This window comes from Megascapheus bottae, chromosome 33 (genome assembly GCF_031878675.1).
Source record: "Megascapheus bottae isolate mThoBot1 chromosome 33, mThoBot2.hap1, whole genome shotgun sequence".
Lineage (NCBI taxonomy): Eukaryota > Metazoa > Chordata > Mammalia > Rodentia > Geomyidae > Megascapheus > Megascapheus bottae.
Genome location: NC_143541.1, coordinates 5,491,343 through 5,513,510, shown reverse-complemented (window position 1 = coordinate 5,513,510; position 22,168 = coordinate 5,491,343). Strand labels below are relative to the sequence as shown.

The following is a 22,168-nucleotide window of genomic DNA, read 5'->3' as shown; positions in this document are numbered from 1 at the left end:
TAATCTATATGGTTCCCAAACTAAGGTTTTATTGACTTTTGCAGTGCTGGTTTAAGTGCACGGCTTCTTAGAGAAAAGCTCCCAGTTCAGCCATGCTCCAAGCATGGCTTTTTTTTAGCATGTTCACAGCAATAGGCTCCCACTTTAGGTTTTCATTTAAAGACATGTTTTTTCATGTATCCATTTGGTTTAGAAAAACAGCAGTTCATTGAGAGAAAAACTCAAACTTGTTGGTTCTATATAACTCATCTACCAGTATTTTTGCTACTATTTACAAATAGAACTATCCTATAAAGTATCTTGGTAATATTTTTAATAAGTCCTAGCCCTCTTAATTTTTTTAAGGCAAGTGCTAAACTTCCCTGTAGTTCTTAAGGATTTCATCTTGTAAACTTTAAAGAACTTGAGCTACTGAATAGCAAAGTTGCACAGGCAATAAAATATAGCCTAAGATACTACTCTTCCTCTGCCTTTCCCACCACCAGGGCAGCCTTAAGAAAAATGTTCTAAAATCTAGATTCCCTTCAAAAGAATTACAAGAAAAATTTCTTAAAAATTGTGTCATGTTACATTCACATCCCTTGTTAACCGAGGTGAAGAAGGTTAGCATAGGACAGCATAGACTGTCCTGTTTCTTTTCTACCAAAGAAGCTCTTCAAGCTGACATTTCCAGTACAGGTGCATTAATCACTTTCATTCTTTACATTTTCTGAAGGATGTACAAAAGCTTGAGGTGTACGTTTCAGAAGATAAACTGCAGCATGAAGACCTCCTATGTTGACCCACACTGTATGAACTTTCCGCCACACGTGTCCCATTCCAGATAATGCCTGTGTGCAAACAAAAAAGTCTGAGAGAATCTGCTTCTGAACCATTGTATGATCTTAGTATGAGACAAGAGAAGACATACTTTACAGGTCTACTTAAAATATACTGAAGTTTTCACAGGCTAAGAATTTTGCAGTAAAGTACAGCACCTTGGTAAAGCATTTCTTGTCCTGAGTAAGTAGTACTGCTCGGCCTGTCCCTGGTCTACAGACACGGCTCATCTCCTGCAGGCAAGATGGATAAAGATTCCAGTTTCTCTTCTTGGAGCCCATCCTATAAAAGAAGACCAACAGATTAACTCACACTGTTTCAAATAGTAAATATGCAACACTAAAAACAAAATCTGATGTATCACTGGGCATTAAAACTGTACCTTTTAGAAGCCAGAGCTTTGTTACTTTTATCTCAGTGAAATGAATAGAATTAGTAAACTGCTTATAATAAGTCTCACAGTCTTAGGTGCCTGGGCTGGCTTTGAATCATAATCCTCACATCTCAGCCTCCTAAGTAGCTAGGATTACAGGCCTGAGCCACTGGCCAGCAGAAAAGAAATTTTTTTAAGCTAGGCACTGGTAACTCATGCCTGTAATCCTAGCTGTTCAGTATGCTTAGATCTGATGATTGGATTTTGAAGACAGCCTGGGCAGTAAAGTCTGAGACTTATTCCAATTACTCACCAGAAAATGAAGCGTCAATGTGTTTCAAAGTTATACAGCGCCATCCCTGAGTGAAAAGCCTCAGGGACAGTGCCAAGGCCTTGGATTCAAGCCCCATGACCAACAAAAAAAGGAATTTTTGATGACTATAACTTGTTTTCAATAAAAATTTTAGCACACAAGCCATATCAACCAAACCAGGGGGAAGAATTAGTTTTAGAAACAGAATCAAGTCTTTTCTGTCCTTTTATGTGATATATGTCAAGTAATTCAATAATGGGCAACTCAAAAAATTAGAGGTAATTCAAAAATGATGTGTGAGAATTAGTTATGTTCCAGAATTGTTACAGTTGGATGAGTGCATATTGTTAAAATTATTCAACACTCCTATGTTTTGAAAGGAACCTAAGGTTTTTTATTCTCTCTAAGTAAATAAAAAGATATCCCAGTTCCTACCTTTTTCCAAATGGCATGTCTGTTACAATGATATCCACAGAGCCAGTTCTCAATGGGAGATTACAGATATCCCACTGAACAGCATCAATGGGCAGGCCCCAGGATGGTTTGCTGTGTGGACAAAGAAGAAATAGTTCAACACTTTCTGAAGTAAGATATGTTTAAAAGGACTTAAGGAGCTGGGGAAGGTGGCTCATGCCTGTAATCCTAGCTACTCAGGAGGCTGAGATCTGAGGATCTTGGTTCAAGGCCAGCCCCCAGGCACAAAAGGACCTGAGACTGATCTCCAATTAACCTCTAGAAAATGGAAAGTGGGGCTTGGCTCAAGGGTAAGGTGGTAGCCTAAGCTGAAGAGCTCAGGGACAGTGCCCAGGCATGACCCACCAAAAAAAAAGGATTTATGAGCAGACTGCTGTAGAAAGTATAAGATGATGCTAAGAAAATAGAACATTAACTTCTTAATCAGAATCTCAAAAGTAGCATGTAGGAAGAAAACATATGGTCATAAGTAAAAACTTACAAATGACTGAGATGGAAAATGAAGTAAATTTAAAAATGGTTACAAATGGATATCAAAAGATATAGACATCTGTGTCTACAAGTTAAGGATACAGATTAGGGAAAATGAGCTCTTAAGAAAAGACGCAAGAGAACTTTACAACACTGAAGAATAAATTTACAAAAGGTTATTGATGAAATACTGAAAAAATCCAGAAAGTTAGGAAGTAACACATCTGAAGGATAAAGTGACCATACTTATCTAGTATAAACAGGGAACCTAATGAAACAAACAAACAAAAATGGCTGGGTGCTTAAAGCTCATGCTTATAATTCTAGCTACTCAGGAGGCTGAGATCTGAAGATCAGGGTTCAAAGCTAGCCTGGACAGGAAAGTTAATGAGACTCTGAACTCCAATTAGTCACAAAATCAGAAGTGGAGCTGTGGGCTCAATGTGGTAGAACATAGCTTGAATGCAAAAACTCAGGGACAGTGACCAGGCCCTGAGTTTAAGCCCCAAACAAATACATACTATATAGATAGTTTTGAAATTGGAAAAATATGTGCCATACTGTATTTTAAATAAATGTAAAAAAAACCTGGAGAGTGTGACAAGATAGAATGGATATAATGTAAAAGATTTAAACATCTCCCTTAAGGTGAGCTTCTAAGAAACAAGACATAATACTATGTAATCTAAATTATAGGCTAATCAAAGATTATGAGCATAAATTTGAGTTATAGTGTTTCATAATGAGCTGTTGGAAAAACAAATTCAGGCTGAGGATAATGATTTATACCTCTAATCCCAGCTACTTAGGAGATAGATATTGCAGGACCAAGTTCAAGGCCAATCCATACAAAAGGGAGACCCTATCCTATAGAAAAAGCTAGGCTTGTTGATGAATGCTCATAATACTCCCTAAACAGTAGACAGGGGTAGGAGGTACAGGACTTTGGTTCATACCTGCATGGGAAGAAAGTTTAAGACCCTATCCAGAAAATAAGCAGAAGGAATGACTACTGAAAGATTGCTCAGTTCCAAACCCTGGTAACTGGCAGCAAAACCAATAAAGGTATTCAGTATACTGAAAATTGTGAATATCGGTGCTAAAAATATAACACAACAAACAATAAAAATAAACAGCCAGAGAACACTAAAAGCTGCCCTTAAATTGATAAACATACTATATGGTGAATCAATGAAACATGATAAATGCAGAATATCTGAATATAGAATGTTCAGGAGCTAGAAAAAAAATGTAGTTATTTAAAAAAAAAAATGGGACTTGGAGTGTGGCCTAGTGATAGAGTGCTTGTAGCACATGCACGAAGCCCTGGATTAGATTCCTGAGTACCACATATATAAAAAAAAGCCACAAGTGGCATGGTTCAAGTGGTAGAGCACTAGCTTTGCGCAAAAAAGTGTCCAAGGACAGTGCCCAGGCCCTGAGTTCAAGCCCCAGAACTGGCATTAAAATAAAAAATACAACCTTCCAAAAGGTAAATAAAATGTTCTAAAACCTTGCTGTTTAATAAATTTCATCTATGGGCCAATAGCATCAAACATCACCTAGGAACTTGCTAGAATACATTCCCAGGTATGAATCTATATATACTACTAAATCAGTATGCATGTATACAGAGATACCCACGATTTCTAAATATGGCTGTGACTAAAGGAAATCTATATGACTAGAAGAACAGGTATATAACCAATCACTTCAAAAATAACAAAGACATGCCCGGAGAGTGGTTTAGTGCTAATTCAAGTCCCATGACCGACCAAAAAAAGAAAAAACTGGAAGTGGTGCTGTGACTAAAGTGGTTGGAGTACTATCCTTGAGAAAGCTCGATGACAGTGCCGAGGCCTAGCTGGAGTTCAGACCCCAGGAGTGGCCAAAAATTAAAAAAATAAAAGTCACAATTGTATTATATGGTTAACTCTAGCACTTAAAACCTTAAAGCATTTATGTAGCATTAGCAAGGCCTTTGGTTCTATTCCAGCCCTTCAAAAAAACAAACGGCCAGGAAGGTGGCTCACATGGGTTCCTAGCTACTCAGAAGGCTCATGAGGATCATGGTTTAAGGCTAGCCTGAGGCGGGAAAGTTCATGAGACTCTGAAACTCCAACCATCGCCAAAAAACAATGTGGCAGAGTGCTAAGCCAGAGCACAAAACCTCAGAGACAGTACCCAGGCCATGAGTTCAAGCCCCAGGATCGGCACCAAAACAAAATGTAACAAAAAAAAGATACAGTAAATATTACTTAAAAACTTTTATCATAGGTATAAAAAAATCCACACAGGGAATAAAACTGAGGGATAGCATATGAGAGAACAAAACACTAGCTAGCCTAACCAAAGAAGGGAAAACAAAATAAGCAGACAAGATAGGCATAAAACAGTACCGGGCATAGCATGCATGAGTAATAAATAGGAATGTTTGAATAAAACAGGTTTATTAAAAAACAAAACTGGTTTCTGCATTAGTGTAGAAGGAGCTGTTTCTGTATCTTATAGGGGCAATGGTGAGATATATTTAGAATACAGAATATCTGTAAGACTTCAACAAATCTGACCACTACCTACTTCTACAGCTTTATAGGAGAACAAAGGACATCACAGGAGATCAAGAAGAGGTTATGATGAAGCCACTGGCAAGAAACTATATACCAAGTGACAACCAATTTTCCCCTGTAGACAGCTAAGAATTTCAAAGAATGGTGAAAGACCAGGTGTCAGCAAATGGAATTTAGAATTGTGGGTTAGGGCTTAAGCCACACCAATTTGAAAAGATGGCTCATTGGCCTCCAAACCATAGATAGCAAAGGTTTACCGTTCAGGAAAATTGCCACTAGCAAACAAACTGGATGTTATCTGACCCTAGGCTTCTCAGTCCTAAAACACTGAAGAATAAATATGTTAAGCCAAAAGAATGTGGACTGATGGTTAAAGACTCTTAGAATGTTTTGTTTAGAAAAGAGAATTTGGGATGTAGGGGTGGCAGTAATTTTAAGTCTTAAGTATCTAAGTTTAGTCTTTGGGAAATAGAGGTATGGTAGTTCATACCTGTAATCTAAGCATTTGGAAGCACACGTCAGTTCAAAGTCAGCCTGAGGTGACAAAGCAAGTGCCAGGAGACCATCTCAAAAGATTAAAAAACAACAACAACAAAAGAAAATGGTTAGGAAGCACTCAGCTGTAAAAGACGTAAGAATTATCACAAGAGTGATTGGAGGACTTCAATTGGATAGTGTCAGCATCTCTTAGACATTGAGAAATTGAGAGGAGGCTGAGATCTTGATTTGAAGCTAGACTGTCCAGAAAAGTCTACAAGACAACATCTCCAATGCCAGACTGCAAGCATGTTTAGAGCATAAGCCACACAATCACATGAGGGCCTTCATTCAGGCTCTAGTACTAACAAAATGAGAACACAATGTATGGGATGGATTTCAGGTCTCTTTCAACAAAGTTTCTTTTAAATGCTAAAAAAAATAGCCGATGTTTCTACATGTATTATGTACAGACATTAAAAATAACTAAAAAAAATTGAAATGTAAAAATCTGGATGAAACATGTTCAGTGAGATGAATCAAGAACAACAGAACAAAAGGCGCATCCTTGATGTGTGGATATTAGATCCAAACAGTACAAGAGCGATGACTTAATATTCGGGTATTCAAGGTCAGTGACATGATCTTGGAGATATAAATATAACTACATAGACATAAAAATCTGATTGGATATAGTCTCTACAGACATGTTATATAGATCGGTATGAATCTATGACATACAAACTCTCAGCTTAATTTTAATTTTGTTCTTAAATTTATGTGCCAGTGATTGCATATAGAGATCCCATTCTTGAATACTTATTTGATAAACCTGACATTTGAAATATGGTATAAAAATCAGTATTAATAAAATTTCTAAAAATAAACTATAAAACTTGTGGGGGGCTCAGAATGAAAAACTTGGAAAAAAAAATCAAGAAAGAAGTGATATATTACAAAAAGAAATGAACTCAGGACCTGACATGTCACTGTAACCCCTCCGTACATCACCTTAACAATAACAATAAACTAATAAATGAATGTTAAATAAATAAAATAAAAACTAAAAATTTTGAGAAATTAAAATGAATCTAGTCCAACAATATTAACATTTAAGCTATAATAGTTCACATCTTTTTTTTTCTTTAAAAACTTTATTGTAGGGGTCGGGAGTTTGGCCTAGTGGTAGAGTGCTTGCCTAGCATGCACGAAGACCCAGGTTCGATTCCTCGGTACCACATACATAGAAAAAAAAAAAAGCCAGAAATGGTGCTGAGGTTTAAGTGGTAGGGCTCTAACCTCGAGAAAGTCCAAGGACAGTGCTCATGTCCTGAGCTCAAGCCCAGGACTGGCAAACCCCCCCCCCCCAAAACACAAAAAAACTTTATTGTACAGGTGATGTACATAGGGGTTATAGTTACATAAATCAAGTAATGAGTACAATCTATTTTGAATAGTATCATCTCTTCTCTATGATTCAGTTTCCTGGTCTGATTTTGGTATTTTATTCTTCTCGTGCGTGCGTGCGTGTGTGTGTTGGTACTGTATTTCTCTCTTATTCACTGGCTTTTTCTCTCAGACTGGCACTTTACCAATGAAGCCATACCCATTAACATAGATCAGATTTGTCTTCCAGAATCAGTTTCAACCTCAATTCTAGACCTTAATCTTCCATAAAGCTAGTATTATCAATATCAGCCACTGGTACCACCTGGCTTTTTAGTTAAGGTTTTACTAAATAGCTCAGGTTGGCCTCAAACAGTTCACATCTTTTTAAAAAAAGATACATGAAGGAGAAAAAAGTAGAAGCAAAAAAGGTGTAGCAGAGTGGGAAAATCTTAATGCTTTAAAAAATTTCATTATTGGGGCCAGGAATGTGGCCTAGTGGTAGTGTTTGCCTACCAGGCATGAAGCCCTGGGTTATATTCCTCAGTACCAAATACACAGAAAAAGCCGCAAGTTGGTGCTGTGGCTCAAGTGGTAGAGCTCTAGACTTGATGAAAGCCCAAGGACAATGCTCAGCCCTCAGTCCAAGTCCCAGGACTGGCAAAAAATAAAAATAAAAAAATGTCCTAAGTAGAATCTTACTATTAAATTGTGACGTCATAATGCAATGGAGATATCAAGTCAGTACAAGTCAGTATGGAAAGTTATTATCTAACAAATACTATATAGTCTTTGAAAAATTTACCCTTCTTTAATTTGGTTCTTGGTCAATAAAGATGAGATGTTATTTGCTGCTCTTTTCATAGCCAGTGGATTGTTATCACCAGCAATATGGTAACAGTTATACCACTCAGTAGCCCCCTGAAACACAAAGAGTATTAATTAAAACAGGGAACAAGCTAAAAACATGCTAAATTATTAAAGGGAGTTGGGCACTGTTGGTTCACGCCTGCACAGAAAAGTCCATGAGAACTTTGTCCAATTATCCACCAGAAAACCAGAAGGTGAGCTGTGGCCCAAAGGTAGAGCACTAGCATTGACCAAAAGGAACTCCGGAACAGTGCCTACCACCACGCCCTAAAACTATGTATTTGCCAACTTTGCAACTTTCCTTGCTGGAAATGCCTTCCTGTTCTTTCTCTGCTTGCTCAGTTTGTACCCATCTTAAAATGTCACAGTCTATGATACCAATCCTACTTTCTCAGGCTATCTCAAATCTGTCCCCTGGAAAGTACTCTGTATACACCTCTGCCACTGTACATTTCCAGTTTTCTCTGTCTATGCCTGTTTGCCTTCAGATTAATCTTTAGTAGATTAATCTGTCAAAGATTAATCTGTCAAAAGACAGTCCATCACCCAGCAATGTTACACTGAGGGCATTTACAATGGTCCCTAGATAAGTGGTTTTAAAAGCTAACCAAATCTAACCAAACCCATATCCTGTCGTTTGTGGATTTATATAGTCTAAGTTTAAATAATCTGATATATTGGGATATCTGAGCATTTTATAATGAAAATACTTCTGAATAATAAGCATACCAATGAAAGGATTGTGTGTGTGCACGTGTGCAAGTATGCGTATGCTAGCACCAGGGCTTGAACTCAGGGACTAGGTGCTGTTCCTTAGCTTTTTGGCTCAAGGCTGGTGTTCTACCACAACACTGATAGCTCCATGTGGTCACCAACCATGCTACAGTCTGCTATGAAAATGAAGAACCTGTGATACTTTATACCAGTCACAAGTTTTCTTTTGGGTAGGACTGGCTCTACTCTGGCCTGGGTAGAAATGCTACTATGGTAGCAAAAGTCTGGTACAAATTGCTTGCTGAGACAGTGCTTTCTGGAGCTGTAGTGGTGTTCTGGGTGTTGGCATGAGGGCAGTCTAGCTGCCTCAGTTGTCAGGTCTTTGCTAAAGGCACCTGGGGTAGTCTAGTAACACTTCACTTAGGTCTCAGTGCCCAGAGAAGGGTGGATTTCTACTGTCTATTTTACAATTTTATTCACCTTGTCCATATATCAGCTTAGGCTTTTCTGTGTGGGCATCATTATCTTTACTTTTACCCAGAAACGGCTCACTTCTTTCTTAGTCTTCTCAATTCTCATTATCTATTGTTCTGGCTTGGCATGCAGTGGTCTGACTCAATGGCTGAATGCAAGACAGTATTCTGCTCTTTCCCTAGCATTTTTTTTTTGGGGGGGGGGAGAGGGAGGCGGTCATGGGGCTTGAACTCCAGGGCTTGGGCCCTGTCCCTAAGCTTTTCAGCTCAAGGCTACCACCCTACCCTTAAGCCACAGCCCCACTTCCCATTATCTAGTGATTAACTGGGGATAAGAGTCTCATGTTTAGTTCCTGGGCTGGCTTTGAACTGCCATCGTAAGATCTCAGCATCCAGAGTAGTTAGAATTACGGGCATGAGCCACCACACCAGCTCTATCCCTAGCATTCTTGATCTCAACTAGGTATTCTCCGTGCAGTCTCTTTAAACACAGTCCGTTTCTCTAGCTGTTACTAGCAGAACATAATCATGTATACTACTATGATTTCCCACTTGGATTTTTACTCTCAGATCACAGATGTCATTTTCTAATTACAGTCTTGATTATTTGTCCGTTTGTAGGCTGCTTTGTACTTGTTCATCTGTCCAGTTTCTCCCTACTCAAAAGAAGTTGTGAGCTGGGCACAGTGGCTCTGGCTCATGCCTGTAATCCTAGCTACTCAGGAGGCTGAGATCTGAGGATTGAGGTTCAAAGCCAGCCTGGGCACTAAAGAACTTGAGACTTTTTTTTTTTTGCCAGTCCTGGGCTTGAGCTCAGGGTCTGAGCACTGTCCTTGGACTTTCTCAAGGCTAGATAGAGCTCTACCACTTGAGCCTCAGCACCACTTCTGGCTTTTTTTCTATGTATGTGGTACCAAGGAATCAAACCCAGGTCTTCATGCATGCTAGGCAAGCACTTTAACCACTAGGCCAAACTCCCGGCCTGAACTTGAGCCTCTTATCTCCAATTAATCACTAGAAAATGAGGAGTGGGGCTGTGGCTCAAGGGATAGGGCAGTAGCCTTGAGCTGAAGAGTCCAGGGACAACACCCAGGCCCACGGATAGGACAGTAGCCTGGAGCTAAAGAGCTCAGGGACAGTGGCCAGGCGTAGAGTTCAAGCCCCATGACCCACAAAAAAAAAAGTTGTGGAATCCCTGTCATTTTTTTTCCTCATTAGCTTTTTGCATACTTTGTGAAAGAATTTACTGTTTCGGGGCCGGGAGTTTGGCCTAGTGGTAGAGTGCTTGCCTAGCATGCACGAAGACCCGGGTTCGATTCCTCAGTACCCCACATACATAGCAAAAAGCCGGAAGTGGTGCTGAGGCTCAAGTGGTAGAGCTCTAGCCTTGAGAAAGTCCAAGGACAGTGCTCAAGCCCTGAGCTCAAGCCCAGGACTGGCAAAAAAAAAAAAAAAAAAGAATTTACTGTTTCACCCAAATTTAAGAGATTTTCTGTTAGCTCCCTCTCTAAATCATTTATAAATGTACAGATGACACTGATTCATTGAAACCCTGTCATTCTTTAATTAGAAAATCTTTCTATTTCTTGCTTGGTTTTTGGCATCAAGTCTCCCTGATGCCATAGTAATTATTAAAACTACATATGATCATTTGGTCTGTAGACTTCTTAAATTTTATGAAAACTATTTTCATTGCTCCTTTTCCCCTCCCCTTTCATTGCTTTACAGATCAAATCTAAGGCCTCTTGCATTCTAGCAAAAGGATTTTTACCATTGAGCTTACCAACACAAAAATTGTCCCCTTTTATAACTACACTTACTCTCCCAGGAACCCACATAGACTAAAAAGCATAATTTCAACATATAAGAGATGAAACTACCCTCTAGCTTATGGTTACAGCTACAGTTATCTTTTGCTGTTCAATTACCAGTTTACCTACTGTTAAGTAGTATAAATAAAATGGTTTACCTCCTGTAGAAACGCCCTGGTCTCTTCCACCTACTTTGTAATCCAGATACATATGTTACTATGTGGTCCTATGACACTTGGCTATGTGGAATAGCAATGTTCTTTGCACAAAAGTTCTAACTATATTCTAATTCTTTTAAAACACAGGTTCACTAAATTCAACTTTGGTTGTTTATGTTTAATTTGCACATTAGGTCTAGAACATTAAGGCCGTATCAGCTACTTATCTAAAAAAACTAAAGAAATATTACCTCTAGGGTGGGGGGGGGGGGTAATGGGTACCAAGACATGTGACAGGGTATCAATGTATGTGAATTAATGCACCTCCTATATGGCAAATATCATGTAACCCTTTTATTAATTACAATAAAAAATATAAAAAAGAAATATTACCTCTATTGGTATTGCCCCTGTTCCACACATTGGATCAACTATTATATCAGTGGGCTGAGGTGCACATAGCCTAGACGAATAAAGGGGAAAAAAAGCCAACATGAAAAGACTCAATCAAAAGCTGAGAATTCCACAATAATAATTCATGAAGCTACAAGATTCAAGAACTATTACTAATACGAAGGAACACCAATCTACAATTCTGTGAAAAAAAAAATTGCACTATGACATGGTGATCCATGTCTAACCTTAACACTCAAGAAATTGTACCTGGAGGATCGTAAGTTCAAGACCAGCCTAAAGGGGTTAGAAGTGTGGCTTAGTGCTTCTCTAGCATGAACGAAGCCCTGGGTTTGATTCCTCAGTACCATATACATAGAAAAAGCCAGGAGTGCTGCTGTGGTTTAAATAGTAGAGTGCTAGCCTTGTGAAAGCTCAAGGATAGCGCCCAGGCCCTGAGTTCAAGCCCCATGACAGACAAAAAGTTGGATGCAAAGTGTCACTTTAATTGGGACAGCAAAAATGCATTCTCTCACCTAAGCATCCCATAGGCAAGAGTTGATCGAAGTGTTGTAGGTCCAAAATGTGTAATATTTCTGCGGTGGAGACTCTCTTCAGTCAAGGCAATGCCCACAATGACTTCGTTATCATGAATATTCAAGAGAACCTATAATCAAGTTGAACAAGATAAAATCGATTAGGATTTTTCAAACTGCATTTAGTGCTAAGATTTGCTTGACAAGGCCTCACTGTGTATTCCAGGCTGGCCTAGAACCCACTAAAAAAGGCTTTGCTGAACTTGAACTTGCGATCCTCATGGTCAGCTTTCTAAATGCTAGGATGATAGGTATGTACTACTATGAACTTTTTTGAGATGCACTCACATCTAATTAGGTACCCATCTTCTAAGTGTTCAGCTCAGTGAGATTTTACCTACACACCCAGTGTGTAACCACTCTGATAGAATATTTTTGGCATATAGATAGTATTCACCCAAAGCAATCACTAATCTAATCACCACCAATATAAATTAGCTTTGTTGGCTGGGAGTTTGGCTAATGGTAGAATGCTTGCCTAGCATGCACAAAGACCTGGGTTCGATTCCTTGGTACCACATACAAGGAAAAAAGCTAGGAGTGGTGCTAAGGCTTAAGTGGTAGAGCTCTAGCCTTGAGAAAGCCCAAGGACAAGGCTCAGGCCCTGAGCTCAAGCCCAGGACTGGCAATAATAAATAAGTTTTGTCATTGTTTTCACATAAGTGAAATGGACAGTATATACTTATGAGTATTCTTTTTGTTTTTGTGGGTACTAGAACTCAGTGCTTTCTTTTCTTTTTTTTTGTCAGTCATGGGGCTTGAACTCAGGGCCTGGGCGCTGTCCCTGAGCTCTTCAGCTCAAGGCTACCACCCTACCACTTGAGCCACAGCACCATCTTTAGTTTTCTGGTGATTAATTGGAGATAAGACTCCCACAGACTTTTGTGCCCAGGGCTGGCTTTGAACTGACTTCTGGAGTAGAGCACTGTTTTATTTTATACTAATGACCCCATTTCATACTAACTCCTTTAGAGTTAAGTGCTAATGCCTTTATAGATAAGGAGCTACAGACACAAATGTATCAGCTCACTTGCTTAGTCACAGAAGTTGAGATTTAAATCCAAATAGGAGGACTCTACAATCTGTCCTCTGAGCCACCTTGCTAACTTTTGGATGTAATTATTCTAGTTGGTATATTCAGTCTCATGGCATCTATGAGAAAAAAGGGACGGGAAAAGTTCTGAGCTGACAAGGAAGGAAAATGATTAGACACAGTAAATGATTTGCCCTAGATTCAAGTATCCCAAAGAAATTGACTTCTTGGGGCTGGGAGTTTGGCCTAGTGGTTGAGTGCTTGCCTAGCATGCACGAAGACCCGGGTTCAATTCCTCGGTACCACATACAGAGGAAAAAAAAAAAGCCAGAAGTGTTGCTGAGGCTCAAGTGGCAGAGCTCTAGCCTTGGGAAAGTCCAAGGACAGTGGCTCAGACCCTAAGCTCAAGCCCAGGACTGGCAAAACAAAACAAAAAAAAGAAATTGACTTCTTGGTAAAAATGTAAGCTACTAGAAACTTTTTAATATGTAAGAGGCTTAAAGATCTCATTATCTTACCAACATCAATCACCTGAGTAGTCACAAGGAAAAGCAGCATGCTAACAAGAGGTATCTGGATTTGATAATGTAGCAGAATCTTAAAATAAGGAACCCCAGCCCTATGGTAAGTATAAGCATTGATGTTTATTTTTTAAAAATGTACTCCACTGGTCCTGGAGCATGGCCTAGTGCTAGAGTGCTTGCCTAGCATGCACAAAGCCCTGGGTAGGATTCCTTGGTACCACATACATAGAAAAAGCTGGAAGTGTGCTGTAGCTCAAGTGGTAGAACACTTGAGAAGACCCAAGGACAGTGCCAGTCCTGAGTTCAAGCTCCAGGACTGGGGGAAAAAAAGTGTACTTCCCCTTTTAGTTGCAACCAAGCACACAAAACCAAAGCTTAAGCGTTTCTATTCTATATCAATTTTATAATCTGAAAGTCTATATAATGTAGAAAAAATTACTAGATGAGGATTTTGAGGAGTGTGTAAGCAGGTAAGTTGTAGCACCACCATAAATATGTACAGTATAGTCATCATCTTTTATCTTTTACTGAACATGGCAATTCAAGTAACCATGGCACTTGGAAGGCTAAAACAAGCTGGCCTGAGCTACTAAGTGAGACCCTGTCTCAAGAAAAAGAGGAAAAAAAAAACAAAATAAAAAAACTTGATTTTTAATAGCTCCCACGTTGTTGAGCAGCCAGCATACACAAATACTGCAAATGTCTTATTTTATAGCCTTAAATAACACCCATTTGAAACAGAAGCTCAGAAAGGTAATCTGTTCAATGATACACAGTTGTGAAATTAAAATCTGCATGTCCATCTGTTGGACCATGCTATTTTCTTAACCTCATCCTAAAATTGCCCCATAGTGGTTCTTTAATCATCAGAGTATGTACCTACCTCTACATCAAAGTTGGTCATGTCAGCCTTCCACTTAAAATAATCTTGAACAGCACCTCCAAAATCTCTTGCAGCCTCATTTGAAGTAAAGCAATGCCTCTCTCCTGCCCTGCTGCATGTGACTCTAAACTTCAGCACTTGAAGCTCTGTTTCTTTTGGGCCTTCGTCGGTCTCATCATTACAAGATGCCAAGTCCTCACCTACTAATGTTAGTATCTCTTCTTTAATGGCTGGATTTTCATAATAGTCTAATATGTGCGAACCTACAATATTGTCAGAAAACTCTTTTTTTACATCATTCTCATCTAATTTGTCTCCTTGTCCATTATCAATCATCTTCCTTTTACTTGAATTCTGATTTATCTTTTTGCGCTTTGTTTTTTTTTTCTTGAAACTGGTGTTAAGTTCCCATACTTTTAAAGGGTCTGACCATGGAAGTTTGCCAGCCAAATCTTCAAAATCCTTTAAAACTTCTTCCTATAAAGGACAGAGAATAAAGCCTACTTTTACAGTTGCATTTGAATCAATAAAGCCTGTTTTTATTTTAGTTAGAAAATGTACTAGTCCGTTTGTTTACTATAGTAAGTATAATACCTGCAATTAAGAAAACCAAGTTTTAATGACAAATTAGGGTACATATACATTAAGTTATAAGAAACCTAACAGAGAGATCAGAAATACAACTAAGATAAAATGTAAGGCCGGTCCGGTGACTCATGCTTGTAATCCCAACTACTCAGGAGGCTGCTATGTGAGGATCTGGCTTTTAACCAGGCCCCATGAGGGGTCAGGAGTTTGGCCTAGTGGTAGAGTGCTTGCATAGCACGCACAAAGACCTGGGTTCGATTCCTTGGCACCACATACATAGAAAAAAGCCAGAAGTGTTGTTGAGGCTCAAGTGGTAGAGCTCTAACTTTGAGAAAGTCCAAGGACAGTGCTCAGGCCCTGAGCTCAAGCCCAGGACTGGCAAATAAATAAAGTTCATGTGACTCATGTCTAATTAACTGCCCGAAAACCAGAAGTGGCACTGTGGTTCAAGTGGTAGAAAGACAGCCTTGAGCTGAAGAGCTCAGAGACAGTGTTCAGGCCCAGAGTTCATGCCCATGACTGACTAAAAAAAAAGAAAACACAGTGACTAGAAAATTTGCCACAACATAATGACATTAAAAAAAAAATACAATGGAGGGGCCAGGAGTTTGGCCTAGTGGTAGAGTGCTTGCCTAGCATGCACGAAGACCCAGGTTCGATTCCTCGGTACCACATGCATAGAAAAAAGCCAGAAGTGGTGCTGTGGCTCAAGTGGTAGAGCCCCAGCCTTGAGAAAATCCAGGGACAGTGCTCAGGCCCTGAGCCCAAGCCCAGGACTGGCAAAAAAAAAAAAATACAATGGAGTCAGGCACTAGTGGCTCATATTTGTAATGCTACTCAGGAGGCTAAGATCTAAGAGTGGTAGTCAAAGCCAGCACAAGTGGAAAAATCCATGAGACTGTTATCTCCAATAAAAACCTACTAAAAAGCTGGCAGTAGAGCTACCGCTCAAGTGGTAGAATGTTAGCTTTAGGCAATGTTAGCTTTAAGCCCAGGCTACCAGCTCAAGCCCCAGGTCTAGGACTAAATAAATTAATCAATCAATAAATGAAATAACATAAAAAAAAAATTCATAACAGTGACAGAAACAAACTTTTAAGCATTTGATTCTGCAAATCTGACCAAATAATGTTAAATAAACCTTAAAAGCCGTACTGTAATCTATTTTCAACCTTCATCTTAAGCAACAGCTGAATATTTATTTAGGACACAATTAAAAAATATTGGAGACAAAGCTGTCCTAACAACTGAAGGAGTATTTAAATATTATGTTGGCTTCGTTTCAAAAATGAAGCTAGAGAAGGCTAAAGCAAAAAGTACAGAAAGCACCACTTGTTCCTTAGTCATATTCTGGAAACAATTCTATTTTGGAACATATATATATATGTATATATGTCAACAAAGAAATCTAAAAGTTAACCTCTTATAAGCAAAACCAACTTTTTTTCCCCTTGTAAATAAATATTTGAACTCAGAACCTGCTCTTGCTTGGCTTCTTCACTCAAGGTTGGAACTCTAACCCTTGAGCCACACCTCTACTTGATTTTTTACAGGGTTAATTGGTGGTAAGAGTCTCTTAGACTTTTCTCCCCTGGCAGATAGAAAACTAGGTAAATGGATTACAGGCATGAGCCACCAACATCTTGCTAAAAATTGATATTTTAAAGCAAATTTGGGGATTTAATGATAGAAGTCTCTAGATTCTATCACAACACCCAGCCAGTATTTACTAGAAAAATAGAGGCACAGGTTGGTGATAGAGCACATATTGTGCAAGGCCCCAAGTTTGATCCCCAGGCATGCTAAAAAAAAAAAAATTAATAGGGGCTGGGAGTTGGCCTAGTGATAAGAGTGCTTGCCTAGCATGCATGAAGACCCAGGTTCAATTCCTCAGTACCATATACATAGGAAAAAGCTGGAAATGGTGCTGTGGCTCAAGTGGTAGAGCTCTAGCCTTGAGAAAAGTCCAAGGACAGAGCTCAGGGCCTGAGTTCAAGCCCAACTGGCAAAAAAAAAAAAAAAAAAAAAAAAAAAAATTACTAAATGATAGGCAGACTGTGAAAAGTACAAATAAACTTTTTTTGGATAAGATGTCTAAATATCAACCATCATATTTAGAAGAGCTTACCTTTGTATTTTTGAACTGATAATCTTTAAATTCTTGAACCACCACAAACAAGTTATCAACTGATCTCAGACAATGAACCTGGGAAGGGAAAAAAAAAATTTCTGAAAAAAACAAGCTATCCAAAATGATATATTAGGTACTATAGTTTTTTGGTTGTTTAAGAAGGGTCCTCATTGGATAGCTCCAGTTGGCCTGGAAGTTGCTATGTAGCTTAGGATGGCTTTGAACTTACATTCACAGTCTTCTTGTCTTGAGCTTCCCAAGTACTAGGGTTCGGATGTTCCCCTACACCTCTATACAATACTGGGGTCTGAATTCAGGGCCTCCCTCACTGGTGAGACTTGCTCAGCTGGTGCCTCCAGGTAGGCTTTTTGTTATTCTGGAGTCTCAGGAACTTTTCTGAATATGCTGGCTTTAAATCTCAATCTTTTGCATCTTAGCCAACCGAGTAGCAAGGATTTTAGGCATCAACCACTGGAGCCTGGCTACGCACAATAGTTTCACTGGATCTAATATCTGTATTTTAAACTTGCCAAAAGAAGTGCAGCAAAGGGCTGGGCATCTGGCCTAGTGGTAGAGTGCTTACCTATCATACATGAAGCCCAGAGTACCCCATACACACAAAAAGCTGGAAGTGGTGCTGTGGCTCAAGTGGTAGAGTGCTAGTCTTGAAAACACTCAAGAGCAGTGCGTAGACCCTGAGTTTAAGCCCCAGGATTGGCCAAAAAAAAAGGTACAAGTGCAGCAAAGCCAGAAAGTCTATGAGATGCTTTTCTATAATAAACCAGCAAAAAGCCAGATGTAGAAGTATGACTCAACTGGTACAGTACCAGCCTTGAGCAAAAAAGCTAAGGGTCATAGCTCAGATTCTGAATTCTAGTCTCAGTAAACACAACATACACATGTACATGCATGCCTATGCATGCAAAGCATGCATGCATACACACACACCTGTAAAATACAGCACATTAAAGCACATTTACAAAGTGTATTTATAAATTTTTTGTTTGTCTGTTTGTTTTTGCCAAGTCCTTGGATTTTCTCAGGGCTAGAGCTCTACCAGCTGAACCACAGTACCACTTCTAGCCTTTTCTATGTATGTGGTACCTAGGAATCGAACATGGGTCTTTGTGCATGCTGGGCAAGCACTCTATCACTAGGGCAAATTCCCGTCCTAAATTTGTTTTGTTAAATACATGTGTATTACAAATGCATATAAATCTAAAAAAGAGTGTGTGGTCAAATTTTCACTAACAAGATGAATACAAAGAAGCTGAGATACGTTTTGTTGTGGAGGGGGGAGGGAAAAAAGGTCAAAAGGACAGGAGCAGATAGAGAAGGTGGGAAAATGTAGTCATAATATTCAATGTATGTATGTAAAAACTGAATGAGGTAATCTGTGAGGTCAAGTAAGGCTGGGACAGATGGGGAGATCCATGGATGGGGTGACATGGATCAAGCTACATTGTATTCATTAACCAACATGTTGGACTGAAACTCCTTTATACAACTACTTACATAGTAAAATTTACAAATCACCACTCAACAAATAAAGAAAAACAGTAATTTTATCACTTGCATTGGAGCAAAGCACAAAGGCTATCAGAGGGACCTGCAAACTAGAAAGTATAAGCCAAGCTGGATGCTGGTAACTCACACATGTAATCCCAGTTATTAGTTATTCAGCAGGCTAACATCTAAAGCTAGCCCTGGAGGGGAGGACAAATCCAAGGAATTTTTTAAATTAGATTTTTAAATTGTAATTAATAGAAGGGTTACATTATATTCACCAGATAGACGGTACATTATTTCACAAACATTGATACCCCTTCTCATGTTTTTGTCTCCATTTCCCTTCCCCTACCCGCTCCCCTCATCTTGTTTTCCCCCCTTCCCTATCCTATTTCAAATAAACAAATAAATGTATATACAATATAATCCAGGGAATTTTTATCTTTAATTAGCCAGCAAAAAACCAGAGCAGAGTTGTGATTCAAGTAACAGAGTGCCAGCTCTGAATAAAAAAGCTAAGAGTTTAAAGCTATGAGTTCCAGCCCCAGTATTGGCATGAAAATAATTTAAGTGTAAAATTACTAAGTTTAAATAGCACTTCAAACCTGAGCAAGGCTTTCCACTGCAATGTCAAAATAAATCTTGCCCCGGTCTTTGCTGATTTTGCATGATGACCCCAGTTTCTCTCTCACTTCATCTGCAGCTGTCTGCTCAAAGCCAGTAGGTACAGTGGCACCAATAGTGACATGGAGATGCTCAGACTCACTTCTGACATCAGTTTCTGTCATTGGCACAGAGCACTGGTTCACATGAAGATTCACATTCGCAAGCTGGTTAATAGCTTCTTTAACGTCAGCCATGTTGCAGTATTTTCACAATCCCTTACCCAATCTCTATAAAACATAGCAAAAAACAAAGACTAAAGCCCAAATGTTATCACCTATTTCATTTATAATGAAAACACCTGCTTTGGAGAACAAAAACAAAAAAAATCCAACATGGGCGTGTGTGTATTGTCAACACACCTAATTTAGTATACACCAAAATCACAACATTGAATAAACAAAGGCAGAAGTGGCACTGTGACTCAAGGAAAGAGTGTTCGCCTTGAGCTGAAGAGCTCAGGGACAATGCTCAGGCCCAGAGTTCAAGTCAGACAATTGAACAAGGCAGAGTGCAGGTTGTAAAACTGTGTTACTAAAACAAGCACTACATGTACTATGAATAAAAAGGAGCAAATAGAGGAATATTTCCACACCATGCAGTATTTGGCTTAAACTCATCTATGTTGATCAAAAAAGCCACTTCATAACCGCACTGCTCAACAATAAAGAGGCTGCTAGAATACTGAGACATTTCTGAATATGTTCCTCTATCTAGCTTTGGCATTTCACATAGACATGGGTTTGAATTATTGCCTCTGCCGTAGGTTGAACAACCATAAGCAAGTTAATACTTCCAGACCTGAAAATGGGAATAACCTCTTCCCCTGGAGTTGTTGAGGGATTCAAGTGAATAGCATAGTTGCTGGACCAGTGATTAATAGGAAGGCTGAAGGCTGGCTGAGCAGAAAAAATTCTCCCAGACCCCTTCTTAACCCAGTTAGCTAGAGTGATGCATGCTTGTCATTCCAAGAGCATGGCTGAAATTGGGAGCATCAGGCGCAGTTCAGAAGAGACTTCCCATCCGCTGATCCTAGCAATGACAGGAACTGCAAAGTAGATGGATGGCAGTTCCGATTCCAGCTCTTGCCTAAACATAGTGAAGGGCTGGGAGTTTGGCCTAGTGGTAGACTGCTTGCCTAGCAGTCATGAAGACCGGGGTTCGATTCCTCTGTACCACATGCATAGAAAAAAGCCAGAAGTGGTGCTGTGGGTCAAGTGGTAGAGCTCTAGCCTTGAGAAAGTCCAAGGACAGTGCTCATGCCCTGAGCTCAAGCCCAGAACTGGCAAAAACAACAGCAACAAAACAAAGCTAGTGAAAAACAGGACCATATGCAAAAAAAAAAAAAACAAATAACCCCAACCCCCCCCAAAAAAAACCCCACTATTCTAAAAATAACTAATGAAAACACAGGACGAGATGCACTGCGTAGTCTCAGCTAGCGTCGTAAGGAGGAGGTGCTGGATTCAAACCCCAATTCCTCAACGTAATTTAAGAACTTTTTATAGCATATCCACCTTCCTCCTCATGCGGGGGAGTGATTCCCTAATAACCACACACCCCGTGGGGCGTCCGAAAAAGAGCTCTGAAACAGTACACGAGCGTCCTCGAGGGGATCGTTCTTGGGTGCTGAGCGGGGCAGGGGACGGAAAATCCGATTATCAAACAATCGAAACAATCACTCAAAACGATCTCTGTACGTAGAAGACCCGCCAGGGGCGATGGGGTGGGATGGGGGGGGGGTCTGCGGGGCCCAGGATGGGCATCCGCATCTAAGTCACTTCCTGTCCCCAAGGTGCTGGCCGGCACGGTGCGCCCGACCCCCACCAGCCCGGGACGCCGGCCACCGCCAGCGAGAAACCAGCCAAACCGCATCCCCCCCGCCTCCCTCGCGGGGGTCTGGCGGCCACACGAGGCCTGCCGAGCAGACCAAGCGACGGGCTCCGCCGGGGGACCGGCCCGACGGGCGCCCCCAGCTCCGATGCCGGCCCTAGACGAAGGCAGAGCCTCCCTCCCGCCACTCCCGACCACCGCCCGGTTACCGGCCGCCAGCACCCGCTGGCCCTGCGCACTCCCGTCACGCCAGCGGAAGCCGCCTCGTTTGCTCCGGAAGCGGAAGTGGAGGGAGCGGATCACAGCAGCGGAAGTTCGGCGCTGGGGGGCGGGCTCTTGGACAAGGTCACGAAGAGACGAGCCTGCGCGTGGAGCTGTGGCGAGGCGGGGATGGGGACCGGATGGCGACGCGCAGGACCGGAAGCGCTCCGTCAGCCACGCCCAGCGCGGTAGCCATGGTGACGCCTGTGGGGTGCTCAGTGCTGCCCCGGGGCGGGGTAAAGAGTTTCAAGGGCATCCTCTCCTGGGCTTCCACGGTTGTGAGGGGACGTGAGCCGGCTCGCGCGTTAAAGCCAGGAACGTGTTGAGTCTCGACTGACATGAAAAGATTGTTTTCCCCTCGCCTCAGATGCCGTGCATTGCATCTGCGGTGGAGTTGGGGCTTGAACCCGGAGGGGGGGACTGGAATTCACTGAAGCCAGCTATGGCCGGAAGGCCCACGAGAGGCTTTATCTCCAGTTAAAAACCCTCCCCCCCCACACACACACAGCGTGGAGCTGTGGCTCAAGCGCTAGCATTGAGCCCCGAAGCCCTGGATTAGCACCCAAGCCCTGAGTTCAAGCCACAGGACTGGGGGAACACACACACACACACACACACACACACACACGTTTGTGATTATTTTTTCCTTGTGCCATGCTTTGTACCGTCATTCACTTAATATTTTTATATAGCTTCAAAGTTAGCACTTTTTTTTGTTGGGGGGTAGGGGTTGGTTGGCTATAGCATACTTTACTACTTGAGCCACCAGACCATTTCTGACTTTTTCAGCGATTAATCAGAGATAAATTGTCTCATGAACTTTTCTGCCTGGGTTGGCTTTGCAC

At 40.7% G+C, this 22,168-nt stretch overlaps 1 protein-coding gene across 3 annotated transcripts; it reads right to left on the bottom strand.

The window, feature by feature from the left end:
• Window positions 1–340: 340 nt before the first annotated feature.
• On the bottom strand, window positions 341–21,368 carry Thumpd3 (THUMP domain 3 tRNA guanosine methyltransferase). Of its 3 annotated transcripts, none has more exons than XM_090323970.1 (10): window positions 21,272–21,368; window positions 19,172–19,459; window positions 17,055–17,132; window positions 14,339–14,815; window positions 11,839–11,969; window positions 11,303–11,372; window positions 7,689–7,804; window positions 1,941–2,051; window positions 978–1,101; window positions 341–830 (listed from the first exon to the last, which is right to left on the bottom strand). In XM_090323970.1, exons 2-10 carry the CDS (start codon window positions 19,424–19,426, stop codon window positions 684–686), a joined length of 1,509 nt encoding a protein of 502 aa, XP_090180096.1. In that variant the 5' UTR covers window positions 19,427–19,459; window positions 21,272–21,368; the 3' UTR covers window positions 341–683. The 3 variants fall into 3 exon arrangements, with proteins under 3 accessions (XP_090180096.1, XP_090180097.1, XP_090180098.1); XM_090323971.1 differs by lacking the exon at window positions 21,272–21,368 and adding an exon at window positions 20,031–20,331; XM_090323972.1 differs by lacking the exon at window positions 21,272–21,368 and having other exon boundaries at window positions 19,333–19,418.
• Between the last annotated feature and the right edge of the window lie 800 nt (window positions 21,369–22,168).